General features: G+C 41.7%; 1 protein-coding gene across 6 annotated transcripts in view; it reads left to right on the forward strand.

The window, feature by feature from the left end:
* Nucleotides 1-16,885, forward strand: part of LOC119797460 (ral guanine nucleotide dissociation stimulator-like) — a 52,516-nt gene extending 35,631 nt beyond the window's left edge. For 4 of the 6 annotated variants that reach the window (XM_038306535.1, XM_038306534.1, XM_038306533.1 and 1 more), the window contains exons 2-18: nt 4,576-4,880; nt 6,332-6,406; nt 6,857-7,050; nt 7,241-7,365; nt 8,381-8,596; nt 8,691-8,794; nt 8,884-8,968; nt 11,750-11,827; nt 12,319-12,405; nt 12,664-12,696; nt 12,780-12,901; nt 14,099-14,194; nt 14,273-14,477; nt 14,566-14,640; nt 14,716-14,994; nt 15,101-15,215; nt 16,278-16,885. In XM_038306535.1, the coding sequence (XP_038162463.1) occupies nt 4,576-4,880; nt 6,332-6,406; nt 6,857-7,050; nt 7,241-7,365; nt 8,381-8,596; nt 8,691-8,794; nt 8,884-8,968; nt 11,750-11,827; nt 12,319-12,405; nt 12,664-12,696; nt 12,780-12,901; nt 14,099-14,194; nt 14,273-14,477; nt 14,566-14,640; nt 14,716-14,994; nt 15,101-15,215; nt 16,278-16,453 (2,370 nt within the window). In that variant the 3' untranslated portion in view covers nt 16,454-16,885. The remainder of the gene's footprint in view (nt 1-4,575; nt 4,881-6,331; nt 6,407-6,856; nt 7,051-7,240; nt 7,366-8,380; nt 8,597-8,690; nt 8,795-8,883; nt 8,969-11,749; nt 11,828-12,318; nt 12,406-12,663; nt 12,697-12,779; nt 12,902-14,098; nt 14,195-14,272; nt 14,478-14,565; nt 14,641-14,715; nt 14,995-15,100; nt 15,216-16,277) is intronic. The other 2 variants (XM_038306532.1, XM_038306531.1) reach the window with 2 other exon arrangements.
* Nucleotides 16,886-17,792: the final 907 nt, after the last annotated feature.

Genomic DNA, 17,792 nt, shown 5'->3' on the forward strand with positions numbered 1-17,792 from the left:
TTTTTGAACATCTGTTTGGTCATGTGACAGTGATGCAAGTTGAGATTATTTAGTGTTTAACTGAAACAGAGGAGTAATTTCAGCAGTCAAATCAGTCAAAAAAAACTAAAAGTGATCGGTGAGAAGAGAAATGGCAAAAATAAAGCCCTGTTGGGCTAAAGAGAAGCAATGGTGGACTGTTGGGGAGTGAATAGAGGAATTGGGCAAGGATGATGCTGGAGCTGCAGGTTGGTGCTGCTCCCATAATCTGAGCTCATTTCTACCAGTCTAATATGTAGTGCTGCATGTTAGAAAGAGCAGCGCAGCAGATGGCATGGTGCTCCCAGGTGGACGGCTTCTCACCCTGCCAGGGCGCCATATTGTAGGGTTGTTGACCAAAAAAAAAAAAAAACTATAGCTCTATTAATTTCATTGAGATAAACTGAACTTTATAACATCAGGTAGAAGCAGTTTGGGTCTCATTTGGATTAAAGGCTCATCTTCAAACTAGAGATTGAATGATCCATTGTAATACCGATAACTGGACTGAGTGTATCAGCCGATATGTGATGCTAATATTGAATGAATTGGCGGTATACTATGAGTAAAGCCATCATGTTTGACATCACCATTAGGGGAAAAAACTGAGCAAAAATAAATCATCACTATCTGTTGCATGTGCTCTGTATGATGATTTAATCAGCTTGGCAATCATGAAATTAAAGTCTCTTGATCTCTGTAACTGTATAGCTGTGTATGATATCAATAAGAGTAGAAATGTCTGGATTAGAATCCCGAATCTGCCTCATTCATCCGATCCAGCTAATTGGTAAATATTGGAGCTGATATCCCATCGGAGTATTGGATCAGTGCATCTCTGCTTTAAACTTTTTAAAAAGCTCTCAGTCATGTCTCTGTCCTACAAAGCAGATCTATCTGCTGCTAGAGAAGACCAGTCTGTTGGAATATGCAAAGATCTAACTTAAAGGAGCAGTGTGTAACATTTAGAGAGGCGATGCAGCTTATCTTATACACTCACCGAGCTTTATATTGGGTCCACCTTGCTAGTACTGGGTTGGACTTCCTTTCACCTTCAGAACTTCATTTATTCAACAAGGTTCTGGAAACACTCCTCAGAGAGTTTGGTCCATATTGACATGATGGCCTCATGTAGATGCTGCAGATTGGTCAGCTGCACATCCATGATGAATCTCCTATTCCACCACATCCTGAAGGTGCTCTATTGGGTTCAATAAACTGTCTGAAATGACTCTTGCTTTATGAGATGGAGCATAATCCTGCTGGAAATATCAATCAGAAGATGGTTACACTGTGATCATAAAGAGATGGACATGGTCCAAAAAAAACAATACTAATGTAGGCTGTGGCATTAACACAATGATCAGTTGATATTAAGGGGCCCAACATGTCTAAAGAAAATATTACACATTAAACCACCACCAGCAGCCTGAACCGTTGATACAAACAAGGAGGGATCCATGCTTTCATGTTGAGGCCAAATTCTGACCCTAACATCTGAATCTTGGGAGAAATGGGGGCACCGGGTTTCTAATCTTCTATTGACCTTATTGAAGCCTCAGTCTATGGTTCTTAGTGGACAGGAGTGGTACCTGGTGGGGTCTACATCAGGACTTCCGCCTCAAGGATTGACGCGTTCAGAGATGCAGAAATTCAGAGATGCTCTCTTGGTTGTAATGCATGGTTATTTTCATTACCAATGCCTTCCTATCAGTTCAAACCAGTCTCGTCATTCTCCTCTGACATCAACAACCCATTTGCGCCCAAAGAACTGCCGCTCACTGGATGTTTTCTCTTTCTCGGATGTTTTATCGTTCTCTGTAAACCCTAGTGATGATTGTACAGGAAAATTGCAGTAGATCACTTGTTTCCAAAATACTCAGAGTAGCCCGTCTGGATCAAGCCACCATGTCACTAAAACCGCCTTTCTCCTCGATTCTGATGCTCTGAACTACAGCAGATCATCTCGATTATGTCCACATGCCTGAATTCATTGAGTTGCTACCATGTGATTGGCTGTTTAAAGATTTGGGTCAACAGGTGTACCTAATAAAGTGGCCGGTGTTTCACTCTGTTTTTTGTTTGGCAATCCAGGAAGAGGATAGAATGGAATGAGAGGCTGAACATGTGGCTTTGTCCTGGCTGCATCCATAAAACGCCGAGCTGCACGTCCTGCTGCTCTGACAGTCACTTTCGGTGAAGTGTTTTATTTTTAAAACCCCTTTTTTTCCTGTTTGTAACCAGGATGTTTGACGACGCTCCGAGTCAGGCTGAAGGAATGTGAGCCCTGTTCATAGTTTTCCACCTACTGCTGCAGACTGCTTGGGTTAGATTGGAGTTGATGACAATAATGTGGAGGGCAGATGTGTGTTTTGGTTTGGAGGGACTGGCCTGCCTCTCATCTGGTTGTTTAAAAAAAGGAAAACTCTGGTTCTTAAAATGAAAGTATCGAGCTGTTTGTTTAGCAGCATGGAAAGTGTGGTTGATCATGGAAGCTCTCATCCTGGCTGTTAGAGGAATGAATAGGAGCATTATGTTGAACGGATGGAGCGGGGCGCTGCCCTTGAGCTCTCTGTGTGTTTGTAGGGTTTGAAGTGATAGCAGCCTCTGTGGTTTCAGTCGAATAGCAGCTCCCTGCTGTCGAGGCCTTCAGCTGCAGCTGTTTCTCAGGGTTTTTTACACAGATCGGGATTTACAACACTTTGTTTCTTCTCTCCTCGTTTATCTTTCACATCCTCCCCCTCTGCTTGTTCTGCAGACCAGAGGTCTCACATCCCTTTTAGTTCTGCTGAAGAGCTGCTTCTTTCCTTCATCCACACATTCATCTGTTTTTATTTACTGTCTGTGATGGTGACCTGTTTCTGTGGTTGAGCTCACTTTGTTGGCTTGTCTCGGACCAAAAAACAGGACCTCAGTGGGGGTTAGACCTCAGGATTTTCCTGAACACACGTCCAATTTATCACTTGTTCTTTGCACCATAGAGCTCCGTCAATCCATGGATCATGACCAAAGTGATCCTACATGTGTGAAGAAGTAGGACACAATTCTCAGGATCCTCCACTTTTGGCATCACATTCGACTATGTTGTTCTTTCTGCAGAACAGATAAGCTTGGTATCTAATAAGCTCTGCACTGGTGGCTAACGGGTTCTGGCTTTAAGTTTTTGATGCTCCAAGCAGGGTTGAGCTGGTTTTTATTTTACCAGATTTTAATTAATCAGAAGCAAGTTCTTATTTCCAATAGCAACCCTGCGGGGTCAGATCAACACACAAACTCTAAACATTTAGACAGCAGAGGAGGGGAAAAAAGATTGAACCGACAGAACATTGAGTTTTCTTTGCTACCTTTGATTGTGGGTGCTTTTTTTTTTTTAAATAAAGTGCGACAATCAAAACAAATAAGTCGATTAATGGCCAGGAAAGATCATAAGTGTTTCATAATCTGCCTGATGAAACGGCTTCGCCAAATAAGAGCTAGTTTCCATGGAAGCAGAGGAAGCAGCAGGTTGAGATGTTGGCAAACAGATCCTGGACAACGGAGGCGGTAAAGTTGCGGTTTCTGTGACTGATGGACGCCATGTTCCCGCTTTCCTTCCCCGGTGCTGCCGGTGGTTCTGGATGTGCCTCAGATCACTGGGACGGTTTTTTCTTTACTGCAGGGAAACAAACAGCTGATTGGAAATGCATTCCTCTGTGATAACTAGGAGCAAAAATCCTGCCATTTTCTTTTCTTTTTTTCCTTGTTTAAAGGTTTGTGTTGCTCCATAAGAGACATCAGCTGAATAGGATTAAACTCAGAAAAGCGATCAGCTTTTTTCTCTCTAGGTTCTATTTTTGTTTGATGTTTTTGCTCTTTAAAGTGGAGCCTAGCTTTCTGTTTCTTTCTATTCATGTAGCGTCTCCACTTTACAGGCAGCTCAGTCCTGTTTAACCTTTGACCCCATTTCCACAACTGGAAACAGTTTATAATCAAATGCAATGATTACCCAGCCTGCTTTGTTGACGCTCGCTGTATTTGGGGCTCTTGAATAAGTCAACAGAACAGATGCTATACTTGTGCCATGAAGCCACATCTGGTTGAGTTTGTTCCACTGATCCAGAGAATTCAGAATCACACTCTTTCAGGACAAGTCCATCACATAATTGATGCGTCGCATGAAAAGCTTCATGTTTTCTTTCATCTTTTTTTAGACATCAACAACATAACCGATGTTGCGTTGGCGAAGGGCTGCAGGCTACAGAGACCACATTCATGCAGTTTCTGCACAGGCTGCAGCTTGTTTTGTTGACACTGTTATCCAGCGAGCTCTGTTTAGTAACCTGCTATTGTTGTTTGTGCACGGCCGCACACATGATTCACAAAGCATGACTCAGACAGCGACGAGCCAACAAAGGGTCGCACAGATGGCCGTAATTAAAGGCCTCACCTCTCAGCGTCCTGCACCAGAATCAGCTCTTTCAAGGCTGACTTGTCAAAAATGTCAGCTTGGAACAAGAATCTGCTGCTCTAAACTAAAACATCTTGCCTTCCTTTTTTTTTTTCTCTCTCTCTTTCCAGAGCTCGACCCAGGAGATCGGCGAGGAGGCGGAGGAGGATGCCATCTTCACCATCACGCTGAGGAAGATGCAGCTCCACCAGTCAGCCAGCAAGGGGCAGCGGTGGCTGGGTGTGGATACGGACTCCGCCCTGAGCCTCTATGAGACGTGCAAAGTGCGAACCATCAAGGCCGGGACGCTGGAGAGGCTGGTGGAGTACATGGTGTCAGCCTTCAAGGGCAAAGACTCCACCTACGTCACCATCTTCCTCTGCACCTACCGCTCCTTCGCCACCACCAAGCAGGTGCTGGATCTCCTGCTCAACAGGTAAGAAGAAGAAATTAATCGGTTTCCATAGAGATTAGGAAGAATATGCGTCGTGATTCAAATAGATGGTGCTGCTTCATAATGAACAAACATAAAACTGCACCCATAATGCAGTTTTAACAATGCATGACATCAACGCCGCTTCATGGGAAATTCAAAATAAAAAAAATAGTTTGAACCTGAACCTACATGAAGTATCAACATTCAGATTTAGTCCGACTTTGAGTGGTGTCACTAATGTAACCAAGACTAAAGGCTGATTTATTCTCAGAAACCAGGTCATCTGTGTGTCGCAGTGAATGCAGATGTGCCCCCGCTCCTTCCGCAGACACTCTGTTGCACCTCTCCAACATTGTAGGTGACCTCAGACAGGAGGCCTCTGATTGGTCACCTCTACATCCGTTCTACACGATGCCTTTTTCCTGTTTGGTACTTTACTGGCTTGTTTTGTTTGAATGACCGCCATCGTGGAAAATGACTCGTGAAGATGGACCAGCTAAAAGAGCGAGGAGCGCAAGAACGCAGGGTCCCTTTTTCCTCTTGGATCCCCGCTCTTTTTGGCCCTCATGTCCCTCTGTTGTCACACAAACTTGCCCCCGCTTTATCACTGTCTCGGCCATATCTAGACCGACAGCTAGTTCGTGATGCGTTGTGGCATGGAATAACATAGCGCAGACCACGCTTCAATATGGGGCAAAAATCTAAAATATCTGCAACAAGCTCACTGTGACACACTGCTGTGGGGAGTATTACCAGACCTTAAGGGATGAAACTAGAGATTATTTAGCCAACTAATGAATCTGTTGTATATTTCTTAAAATATTCTTTTAATAATTGGACAGCAAAAGGCGTCCAATTGGACAGAATTGGACATAATTCACAGCAAGTAAAGCTAAACTGGTCCTCTTGAGCAGTTCTGGATAGAGCATCTTGAATGATACGTTTTTATATATATATATATTTTTTTTTATTTGGGCATAATTGCTGCTCTTAGTGGATTGCTCTTTCAGCTAGAGGCATGTGTTGCAGTCTGCATAGTCAAGATAGCTAATTAATCAATTGCTAAATTAGTTTTCATTAAAGGAATTAATGCTTTCAGCCCTACTCTGGCTGACATAAAGGTCAAAAGCGCTGCATAGTCTCCCTCCTTCTGCCAAATTTTCCTCTTAGGCTAAAGACAAAAAATGTATTTTCTTTTTATGGCTCTCTGTTGATTCTTTCCTCTTATGGCAGTAGATCATTAGAGCCCTTTAGGGCTGCATAGAAGCCTAGCTGGCAAACAGAACCTCCTGAATGTACAACAGTCTAAAACAAGTCTATAGGTGTATTGCTCTAAATTGTCCTTAGACATGCTTCTCATTCTGACAACAACCAGTGTGTGAAAATATTCGTCTACCTGGGAGCTTCGTTCTTTCACCGTCTGTTAATCAAGTTGATCTTATGTGTTTCAGGTACGCCAAGCTCCAGAACATCCCTGCTGTCTCCGCACATCGAGTCTCCCAGGACGACCGCACAGAGTTGAGGAAGTGAGTAGACGGCTTCAACTCCTCTGAAACGAGCTCTCAGTAGAGCTCCCTTTTCCCTTGAAAGGGGTTCAACACAGAACGGTTCATGAACTGATAAATGGTGTAATAAATCACCTTTTCTCTCCTTCCTGAAGAGCCATGTTAATAAAACAGGTCATCACTATGGTCCAGGTCTCTGTTCTAGATACATTCTCTGCACTCTTTGCATTTTCTAGATATGATTCTGCAAACAGCTGACTGTAAAACACCAAACCACAATTTTACCACTTCTCCTTTCCCAGTTTTTTTGTTTGTGGAGTTCCAGCCTCGGCTGCGCTGGAATTCAGTGGTTAAACCCAAGAACGTGTTTATAGCAGCCATGATTAGTTTAATTGGAGGCAGATTGAACACGTTCTCTGTGTTGTTTTACAGTGAACAGATTGTTTATTATTATCCTGCTGGTGTTTTCAGCACCGTCTCTTCCATCCTGGGCGCGTGGTTGGACCAATACTCAGAGGACTTCTGGAGCCCTCCGAACTACGAATGTCTGCACCAGCTCCTGGCTTACCTCCACCTCCACTTCCCCGGCTCGGACCTGGAGCGCCGCGCCCGCAACCTGCTGGCCCACTTCCACCGCCGACAGCAGTGTGAGCCTGATCCCGATGGTATGAAGGCAGGAACAGAGGAGAGGGAGCCGGTCGGCTTTAGAAGCAGGAATTAAGCTTCATAAATGAGTTTTGCATCATATGTAGCTGCTTAGATGTAGATGAGCTTTAGGTGAGCAGGAAGTGTGTTTAGGTTGAACTCGGATGGATGCAGCTTTTGTTTAAAAAAAAAAAAAATGTTTTTCTTTAGGGGAAAACATCGGCTGCCCTTTCGCTACGCAGGAAGAAAGCGGCTTTGAGGACGAGCTTCCTGCTTTCAGCTTCCTGTCGTTTGACCCCATCATGGTGGCGGAGCAGTTCACACTCATGGACGCAGTGAGGAGGTTTTCCTTCCCTTGTCGGCAGATTTAGTCACATTCAGTCTCTGATGGCGAGCACCAGGAAACATGAAATGTTCCAAAGCACTTCAATCATTTTCCTGGTTGGAACAGTTAATCTACGTAATCCAAATTAACTGATCCAGAGGCCTGTTTACTAAAAAATTAACCAATTAGATTTCCATTTACTGGTTTTTGAAATAATGTTTTTTTATTATAAAAATGCTCCTATTTGTTTTTCCCCCATTTTTTTTTCTAGAACAATAAAAACCTTTGAGATCATAAATACATTTGTAGAAGAAAAATATGGTAAAAGCATCGACTTTAACCCAAAGTTAGAAAAAAGGATATGAAGTTTTGGATTTGAATTTAAATTTCTGTTTGGTGGATTTAAAGCAAACTAATCAAACTCAATATTGGGAGTTTGATTAATATTAATTTGTTTAATTTTTATTTCAAGCACTTTCTCCTGCTTTACCCTTAATTTAAAGCAAAAGTCCCTCTATAGATCCCTACGTCTTCTCTTCATCAAACATAGATGCAAAGTACGCTCTCATATTACCCTATTTATCATTCTTATTTTATTCTTTTTCTAATATATGCCCCATTTTTTATATTAGTATTTTATTTTTTCAGTTGTCAGTCCAAAAACAAGTATTGATTTTGTGTTAATGTTTACGTGTCCAGTGACAAAGGATCTTATTCGCTCAAACTGCTAAAACCTGCATTTATTATCCATTGTTAAAGGACCTTTTGCAGCCATGGCGTACCGACCGCAGGATTAAGTGAAGTCTGCAGTGCAGTTAAGGATCTAATTCAGATGTATCGGCCAAAAAAACGATTAAATACACTAATATAATCCATTTTTAGGTTATTATATTATTTATATTTAATTTTTCTGTACAGTGAGAGAAAAGTGGAATCAATGTCAAGGTCTTGGTTATTGTTTAAAAACCCGCCCAAGGAAGCTGCTCTCTAAACGGTTGCCGTTCTGTGTCTTCATGTCCTTCCAGGACCTGTTTAAGAAGGTGGTGCCGTACCACTGCCTGGGGGGCATCTGGTCTCAGCGGGACAAGAAAGGCAAGGAGCATCTGGCTCCCACCATCAGAGCCACTGTGGCGCAGTTCAACTCAGTGACCAACTGTGTGATCACCACCTGCCTGAGCAACCCCACGCTGAAGCCCAACCAGAGAGCCCGGCTCATCGAGAGGTGGATCGATGTGGCGCGGGTGAGATGACGTGTTGATTGTTTGACACTTAGAGGTGGGATCAATTAAGGCCTCCACATTTTTATTCGTCTCTCCGGATCATTTTTCCCATCAGGAATGTCGGATCCTGAAGAACTTCTCCTCGCTGCGAGCGATCCTCTCTGCCCTGCAGTGCAACGCAATCCACCGCCTGAAGAGGACATGGGACGAAGTTTCTCGGTAGGTTTGGACTCCTGGCTTTAACCCAGCTCTTCTATAGAGATTTCTTCTGGGGCGTTTCGGACTCTGAATTCTGCCTCTGCTCACAGGGAAAGTGTCAGAACCTTCCGCGAGCTGTCAGAAATCTTCTCAGATGATAATAACTATTCCTTGAGTCGAGAGCTGCTGGTGAAGGTGAGTCTTTTCCAAACAGACTTGGAAACATATGCTTGAGAGGAAGGAAATTAGAGTCAAATTATTTTGGTAGCTCAGAATTTTCTATGGCAATTACTATTACTCCTTTTTTTAAATGTTGATTTCTTATTCATTTATAGAAGGGTTTCAGCTTGATATTAAAGTAGTCTGTCGCAGAACAAAGAAACTGCTGCTAAACGTGTTTTTATTCAAGTGGGAGCTACTTTTTTTTTCTCCTTTACTTGGAAAATAAATTCATTAATCAGTCGCCGTGTGTTGCATAACTGAGAAATGATGGCAGGATGTGAACTTTTCCCTTCGCAGCTGCAGGGAAACATCCTGCAGTCTGGACTCAGTCAGTGTTCCTGCGGATCTAAGCCGGGCTCTGGGTCGGATCTGAGTTTTCCTCCTGTCATTCCACTTTTTTCACAACGCAAAGTTCAAATGCAGGACTCTGACCCGTCCTTGTCCAAAGAAAAGAGCTAGAAATAACATCCCCCACCAACAGGGGGGCGTTTTTTAAGTAACTATTTCCATTTATTCCTTTACCTAAAACATTAATGTGCATATGTACCTTAAAGGCTGGTTATACTACCGCAGCAGTGTGTCACAGTGAGCTTTATTCCCAATTTTGAGCACGGTACCGCTGTGGGTCTAGATACGGCCAAGGCAGAGAGGAAGTGGGGGCAAGTTTGTCTGACAACGGAGGCACATGGCGGTGAAAAAAAGCGGTGATCCAGGTGGAAAAAGGGTCCCAGCGCACCTAAGTTGGACCTCTAGCTGGTCCAACTTCGTGGGTTGTTTTCTGCAATTTCGGTCATAAAAACAAAACCAGCCAGCCTCCTGTCTGCGGCACGGTCTGCGGTCAGCTACAATTTGGGGAGATGTGCAGCAGAGTGTCTGCGGAGGGGGCGGGGACGTCTTTTAGTTCACTGCGACACCTACGCAGACGACCTAGTTTTGAAGTATAAATCAGCTTTAAGAGCTGTGAATATTTCCTCTGATTACCTAAACATGCAAACAACCAAAAAAATACTATTCCTTCCATTCGGATAAAAAAACTCATCAATCATTCACTTCACTGATTCCCTGATGACCGTGAAATAGAGCTCATGTTCAGGTGTATGCTGGCTAAAATAGATGGTTAGACCTCAGCAGGTTGTCCCACCGAGCAACCGTAACCGGTGGCACCATGTGAGGGTTTAACTTTGCTCCCCCTAGTGGAACAGCTGAGGTAACTGCAATTAGGACTGCTGAACTGCATTGTTTGTAGAGTTGTTTAAAGAAGTAGAAAGCCTTTTTCTTTTTATAATTTCTCTGAATAATATGTCTTCATATCTGCCCCAGATGTTTTCCTGAAGCAGAGGTTTATTCTTTAACACTGAACGGAATGAAGATCCGAATAATCAGCTGTCAGGTTTATGGTGCTCTTACATGCATCTTCAGTCCAAACATCTGGAACTACTTTCCTCTCTACAACAATCTGCTCTTCTGGGAAAACTGACATGAGCTCAAGTTCACATATTTGTAACCTGAGAGTTTTAAGCAGGGCCCCCTGAGAGGGAATCCCTGCTGACGTCAGAGGGAGGAAACCCGGTGCGACTGTAGATAGCACCTCTGATGGGCCGACCTCAGGGCGTCGCCTCTCTTTCCGTCTATCTTCTCAGACCAGGCGCCGTTCGGACGTAGAGGGAGACACAGAGGCTCTCTGAGAAATATGCTAGGAATGCAGAGAAGTGGATTTCTTCCCACTTTCTCTCCCAGAATCACTGTTGTATCATTAAAATAACCTTTCACCAACGTCAATTCTTTGAACCTGATTTGTTTAAATATTTTTGAATGAAGAGGGGTAAAACATTTTCCGTAAGAAAAATCTTCCCTCTTTGAAATACAGATTTTTAAGTTTTTAAAAAAAATTTCTGACAATGACTGTTTTTAAAAAACATTAAAATCTGTTGATAAAATTCTACTTTTTATCTGGTTTTAATACATTTTCACTTTGAGGTGATGCTGTAAAAAAGGTATAATGTTTATAACTCTTAAATAAATTTAATAAAGCAGAATTTTCGGGGGTGATTATAATATAGTATATACTTGTTTATATATTTGTACAGAAGTTGATACCAAAGATATCGGAAAGAGTTCAGTTAGGTTTCTCATATAAATTAAACTTTTCCTCTGCACTAAAGGTGGAAAACCCAAACAAACCATTGTGTTGATATTGGTACGTAAGAGCCAAGAAACACAAAAATCTAAAATGCAAAACAAAATATTTAAATACATCATAAAACTACCAGCAGCTTCCAGAATCAAACTGAAACGAACAAAGAGAATTCTTAAGCAGAGATTTAAGTCTGAAATGTCTTCGTGGTCCATTAATGAAAAGATAAACATTGATCTATTACCTAACTATGACAATCCAATTTCATTCTGACATTTTATCTAACTGTCTGATTTAACTCTTTTTAGATCAGTTTCAACCTTATTTCGTTGTCAGACCGGTCAAGAACAGTTGGAGTAGGAAAGAGGAAAATAAATCTGAATGTCATCAGCGAAACATTGGAAGGGAATTTTTTTTTCTTTTAAATGTTACTAAACAGATTACTGAGAATAGAGCCTGGAGGGACTCCACAGGTCAGGGGAGCTGTAGAACAAGGGCTCATTCTCATCCAGTCTAGGAGTCATAATGTCCGTTTGGATATTTTATTTTTTCCTTTTTCAAACACACAGATCTCCAACAAAGCATTAAGACATTCTGCACATGTTCTGTTGTTTCTGCAGGAGGGCACCTCGAAGTTTGCAACTTTAGAAATCAACCCCAAACGAGCGCAGAGGAGACACCAGCAGCAGAGAGACCTGGTGAGACCCGATTCATTTCTAGAACAACATTAAAGGGATAGTTCGGGATTTTTGACATGAATCTGTATGGCATCCCCATCACCAGTGTCATGCAATCACACTGACTTACCCCTGGCAGCATCCTGTGAGCAGAGTTATCGTCCAGCTTTGGTCAAGCCGAAAGTAATCCGGCAGGTTTGCTAGACCCAGCGAAATAAAACGTTTCTCTTCCCAAAACATTATGTGTTCAAAAGAGCGATATTTTTGCATCCCAAAAACATTGTAGTGGAAAAAGTCACACGTCGTTATCACTTGGTCCTATTTTCTCTCTGTTCGTATCAGTGCGCGCTGTCATTCTGAGACATGCATCTGGCTGTTGTCAGGTTAGTAGGCCCTAGCTGTCAGGTCATGTGTCGGATTATATCTGCTGCTTATTCGGGATTGTGTCTTTAGTAAAGCCCTGAAAAGAGCATCCTGGTTTTTACCTGCACTAATGATTTTTCTTTGATCAGGGGGTCATGCAGGGGACCATTCCTTATTTGGGGACATTCCTGACTGATCTTGTGATGATGGACACTGCCATGAAGGATTACACCGAGGTTGGCCATTTTTCTATTTCTCCATCCTCTAACACATTTCCTACACTGTCTAAAATATGTTTTCGATCATTTTAATGTGGAAAAACATCATGATTAATTTTGCCACTAAATCTGATTTCAATCAGAAATTAAATCTTTTTGCAATTAAAAAAATAAAGTGAAAAAGTCTTGAATTTAAGCACTGCTGATAACGGCCCTGTTGCCATCAGTTCTTATTAATTACTGGAAGTTTTATGCTCCTTTTTTGTTTCTTTTCAGGGAGGTCTGATCAATTTTGAGAAGAGGAGAAAGGTATGTATACTTTTCCAGGTCTAAAGCTTCTAATATTTAAAATGCTGAAACACCAACACTGGATTCTCCTTGTGTTCTTGCAGGAGTTTGAGGTGATAGCTCAGATCAAACTGCTCCAGTTGGCCTCAAACAACTACAGCTTCACTCAGGAAATCCACTTCAGAGAGTGGTTCGCAGCCGTGGAGAAACTCAGCGAGGCAGAAAGGTACCACGACAAGCAGATTATCCTTTTTTATTTTATTCTGCCGTTTTAGTTTTTTAAGTTATTAAAAATTATGCCTTTAACATCAGTGTATGAATAGCCCATGCATCACTGGAGAAAATGTTGTTATATTATCTTTGTTCATCTTTGCCTTGGCCTGATATAGAAATATAAAGATGATTATGTTGGAGGATTAAAAAGGCAGTTTTTCCATTTTCTTTTTCTGCAAATTAAAGTTCACATTTTGAGTGGTTTGTAAAAGCTTCAGGGTGGTAGAAAATATATAAAATGATAATATTGACTCTGAATTAACTGTAAACAAATTTCTAAGATTAAAGGAGAAAAAACAAAAAGCATTTTAAAATCTATATATAAAATGCTATGTAATAGGATACTTGTGCATGTTATGAAGATTATGTTTAGAAAATATTAATTTTATGTTTAAAATGATTAATATAATAAAATTTCTATAAACCAGTACTTTAAACTTGTCTGAGATTAAAGGAGTAAATACAGTGAAAAAAAAACACAAAATGATATGTATAAGATACGGATCTATATAAGTTTGGAAGTTATATTTTAAAAGTATTTTATGTTAATAAATTAATTGTTTGTCAAATCTCAAGATTATAACTTTTCATTTTCTTTCTGTTTTTGATTAGTCTGAAAAAAGTGTTACAGTTTATTTGATTTATTTTTGGTCTTTTTATCCCTATGAACCTAAATATTATTAAACTTTGAAAATGAAACAGAGAGAAAGTGTATTTAAGAAAAAAAATGCAGAAAAATATACTGTTTTTAAACTGGAACATCCTTATTTTATGTTTTATTACATTTTTTAAGTAAGTGTACTTTGCTTAACATTTTATGAAACAATTTTTCAAATATACAGCGTTATAGTTTTTTGTGGTTTTTTACATTTTAAAATTGGCCAATAAAATTCAGTGTTTCCCATTTTATTTTTGTACAGCTTTAACACAGAAATAAAAGTTTTAGGTCATAAATGATCACATTGAATTTTTTTAACGTGTCCATAAACACAACCCTACTGTGTTATAAACTATTTTTTCAAACTTTCTCCTTATTATATCTTCAAAGAATAAAACTGTTTCCAAGGTTTAACAAATTTTCCTGAGCTGAATCTGTGACCATCTCCATCACACTTTATGTTAAATAAAAAAAATCTGTTGTAATTTTCAGCTACAATCTGTCCTGTGAGATCGAGCCTCTGTCCGAGTCGGCCAGCAACACGCTGAGAGCCAAGAAGAACGGAGGAATCATGAAGCGATGGAGCGAGTCAGTATTTATCAGCTTTTATACACGGTTTCCAGTCTTTTTCTGCACAAAGACTAACGCTTCTATTTCTGTGTCCAGCCGGCAGTTGACGGAGGCGGGCTGCAGCGGCGGCGCAGGCTCCCACTCAAAGTCCTTCGACCACTCCCACTACAGACCGTACCAAGGAGGAGGCGGGGACAGCGGCGACGCCCTCAGTGTAACGTCTGTCAGCTCCAGCGGGTCGGACCTGGAGGACGTGAACACCAGCTTTCTGTCTGATTCACCGGAGGGACACGAGAGGAAGGTGAACGGCAGGAAGTCTGATGGGATCTTAGGAGCCTGAACGCCTCGTCATCATGTCCAGCTTCTAAAACATCTGCGTTTCTTTCCAGACATCGACTCCTTCAGTGAAGCTCACCGTCTCTGCTTTAGGGAGAGAAGCTCCAGCTGCGGATACGACCTCAACGGTATTGACTGTAATGTTTTCTGCTTTATCCTATTGATTTATCACCGACTTATTTTGGTTGGTAACGCCTGTGCAGTGTCCTCCTCAGTTCTGGGAGTGCACGTCTCTGTCTTCCCTGGACACCTCTGGGATGGGATCCAGCTCCGGCTCTGCCTCGGGCTCCAGCAGCACGTCCTCCTCCTCGGTCTCCTCTTCCACGCCGCTGTCCGCCTCCCGCTCCCACAAACGCTCAGTGTCGGCGGTGTCCAACTACTCCACGCTGTCGCTGCCGCTATACAACCAACAGGTGGACGACTGCTGCATCATCAGGGTCAGCCTGGATGTGGAAAACGGCAACATGTATAAGAGCATCCTGGTCAGTTTCTCTGCTTTTGTTTCAATATTTTTCAATTAACAGATGTTTTCAAATCAGGAAACGTCTCTGTGGATTTGACTTTTTTTTATTTATCTTCTTCCTTCAGGTGACCAGTCAAGACAAAACCCCAGCAGTGATCAGGAAGGCCATAATCAAACACAACCTGGAGCGGGAGAAAACCGAGGACTACGAGCTGATGCAGAAGATCTCAGAGGACAAAGGTGAGCCAAGTGATCCCCCCCTGACACACGCAGCCTGAGAAGTTACAATTAGTGCGGAACTCTAATTTTGTTTCATGGATTTTATTGATCAACAAAATTACATATCCAAATGTAAAGTGGAAGAAAATAAGTGGTTTCAGAAATGCTTCGAAATGAACCTCCTAAGTAAATTCCAGTGCAGCACATTGCCTTCATGTAAGAGCAGCAGGAAGAAAGACACCAGTTTATAACAAGCCATAGTTGCGACGAGACAAAAGTGGGAACGAAGAGGTCCTTCTCTAATAACACCCCGTTGTACCATTAGTATGCTATTCCCATAGTGAAACATGGTGGTGGCAGCTTCATGCTGGGGCGAGGGGGTGTTTTTCATCTGGAACAGAAATGGAGCTTAAGCAAATCAGTAAGAGGCTTCGGAAGACTTAAGACTGATGGTGACATGGGGGCTTCAATCAAAGCCCGTTCCTGCGTTAGATGGATTTAGGTCCTGACTTTGACTAGGCCGTTCTAAGGACACTTGATAAGAGATGCTCTCTATCCATCTGATTGAGCTGTAGATGTGCAAAGCTGGTAGAATCGGTAAAAGCAGCAGACTGTGGTGAAGAGGGTTGGGCAATTCATTGCATTTACATTTTATTCACATAAAAAAAATAAAATAAAAACATTTTCATTGCAGAGCTGCTCAATTTTGCTCACATTTAACAAAACTAAGGGACTAATTTCTCATTCCAGCACCTTAACTGATGTTCATATGCTTAAAGGGGGTTTGCTTACACTAAAAAGGAAAGAATCTTCCAATCAGCACGCAGATCTAGGCTTGCAGAAGTTGGCCCATTTCCAAACAAAGGTTAAAGTTCAGTCCTGCAACAATGGACTCCTGACAGGCAAGCTTCCAAGGGAATGAAAAAAACAGAAACATTGAAGTAAAACATGAACAAGCATGTGGTTAGTTCTTTGAAATAAAATCCTAATATTGGTTTAAAATAGTTTTGATTTTTGGCAAAATCGTTCAGCCGTAGTGGTGAAGTCAGAATGCACTGATCCATGTTTTCTCTCTATGTGTAGAGCTCCGGATTCCAGATAACGCCAACGTCTTCTACGCCATGAACTCCACTGCCAACTACGACTTTGTGCTAAAGAAGCGCGGCTTGGGCCGGCCGGTGCGGGCCAAGACCGTGGCCAGTTCAACGCTGCCTCGCATGAAGCAGAAGGGACTGAAGATCGCTAAAGGGATTTTCTGAGGTCCGCCTTTCTCCACCCGCTGGACTCCCAGTCTCTGGTCCTCAGGAGAGACGAGCCAACCTGGAGCGTCCACGTTTGGGACTGAGGCAGAGACCGGACCTTTCTGTGGCACTTTAGCACTTCACTGGATGAGTTGCTTCTTCAGGACCCTTGGAGGAAATGGGAGTTTGTTTTCTTACAGCTACAAACTCAGGAAAGTGGGACAAACTCGGACTCATCACCTTCCGCCTGGTTGGGATCAAACATCTGAATATCTGACGCCTCACGTTTTTGTTTACATCTCAGTTCAACCATCCTTCTGCACCTTCACTTTTTAATCCTCCTCAATGGATCACACTCTTAACGCTCATCATCCAGAGACAAAGCAAGACGAGATCCAGGGTTCCAGCTCTGCGTTTTAAGGCTCAGAACGTGCTTCTGCTGGGAGCGTCACTGACGGCGTTACCTGGATTTCACCGCCGTTTTGTCAACAGAACCTGGAGGAAAAGAAGCTTGTCTGAAACTCTGCAGTATTTTCAAAAAAAGGAAATGGTAAAAAAAAGCTTCAAAGCAACGTCATAATCCAGAGAAAACTCCAACGCCTCCGTTTGCGTTTTTTTTTACCAGGTCAGAACCACTACATGGAGAACAAGCAGAGCGATCGCACTTCACACAGACTGAACAGACAGAATGTAAATATGAAAAACACGGTCTGTGCAGCATATTCTGAGAAAGGACCCTGTGATTTCTGTTTATAGACTCATGATATAAACAGTTTTTAATATTTTTATTTAGCTTTGTTTGTTTGTTTATTGTTTTTTTGTTTGTTTTTCTCATCTTTGCTCTGATGTGATGCTGTTCCTCATCTTCTCATGGTTTCCCATGTTCCTCCAAACCGCCAGGCGCCATGTTGGAAGAAAAACACAGAAGTTTAAAAAAGCAACAAAAACAAAATGTCTATTTAGAGAGAGTTGACTAGTTAAATTATCCTTAAAAATATGGAAGGCCAAAAGTGCCGCGATCAAATTCATAGTTATGCTAATTATAAAATGTTTATGCTTGATTATTTTAAATCGTATCTACATTTTTCTTTATTGAAATTAGTACATTTACATTTTAAATAAGTTATGAACTAAATTATTAGTACTTCCTATTTTAATGTGCAAGTAAAAGTTTTACTTTTGTCAAATAGACCCTGATATGTTAGAAAACTGAACAGCGAACCAACCGGCTTGTCTGTAACAGTTAAGCCCCGCCCACTGGCTTCCTGTGGTAAAAGCCTGACAGATAAACATTTATTAGACCCTACAGCAGAACCTGGAAGGAATTGAATAAAAAATAACATTTTTGAAAATGGAA

This window comes from Cyprinodon tularosa, unplaced genomic scaffold, assembly GCF_016077235.1.
Source record: "Cyprinodon tularosa strain WSP-4 unplaced genomic scaffold, ASM1607723v1 ctg583, whole genome shotgun sequence".
Lineage (NCBI taxonomy): Eukaryota > Metazoa > Chordata > Actinopteri > Cyprinodontiformes > Cyprinodontidae > Cyprinodon > Cyprinodon tularosa.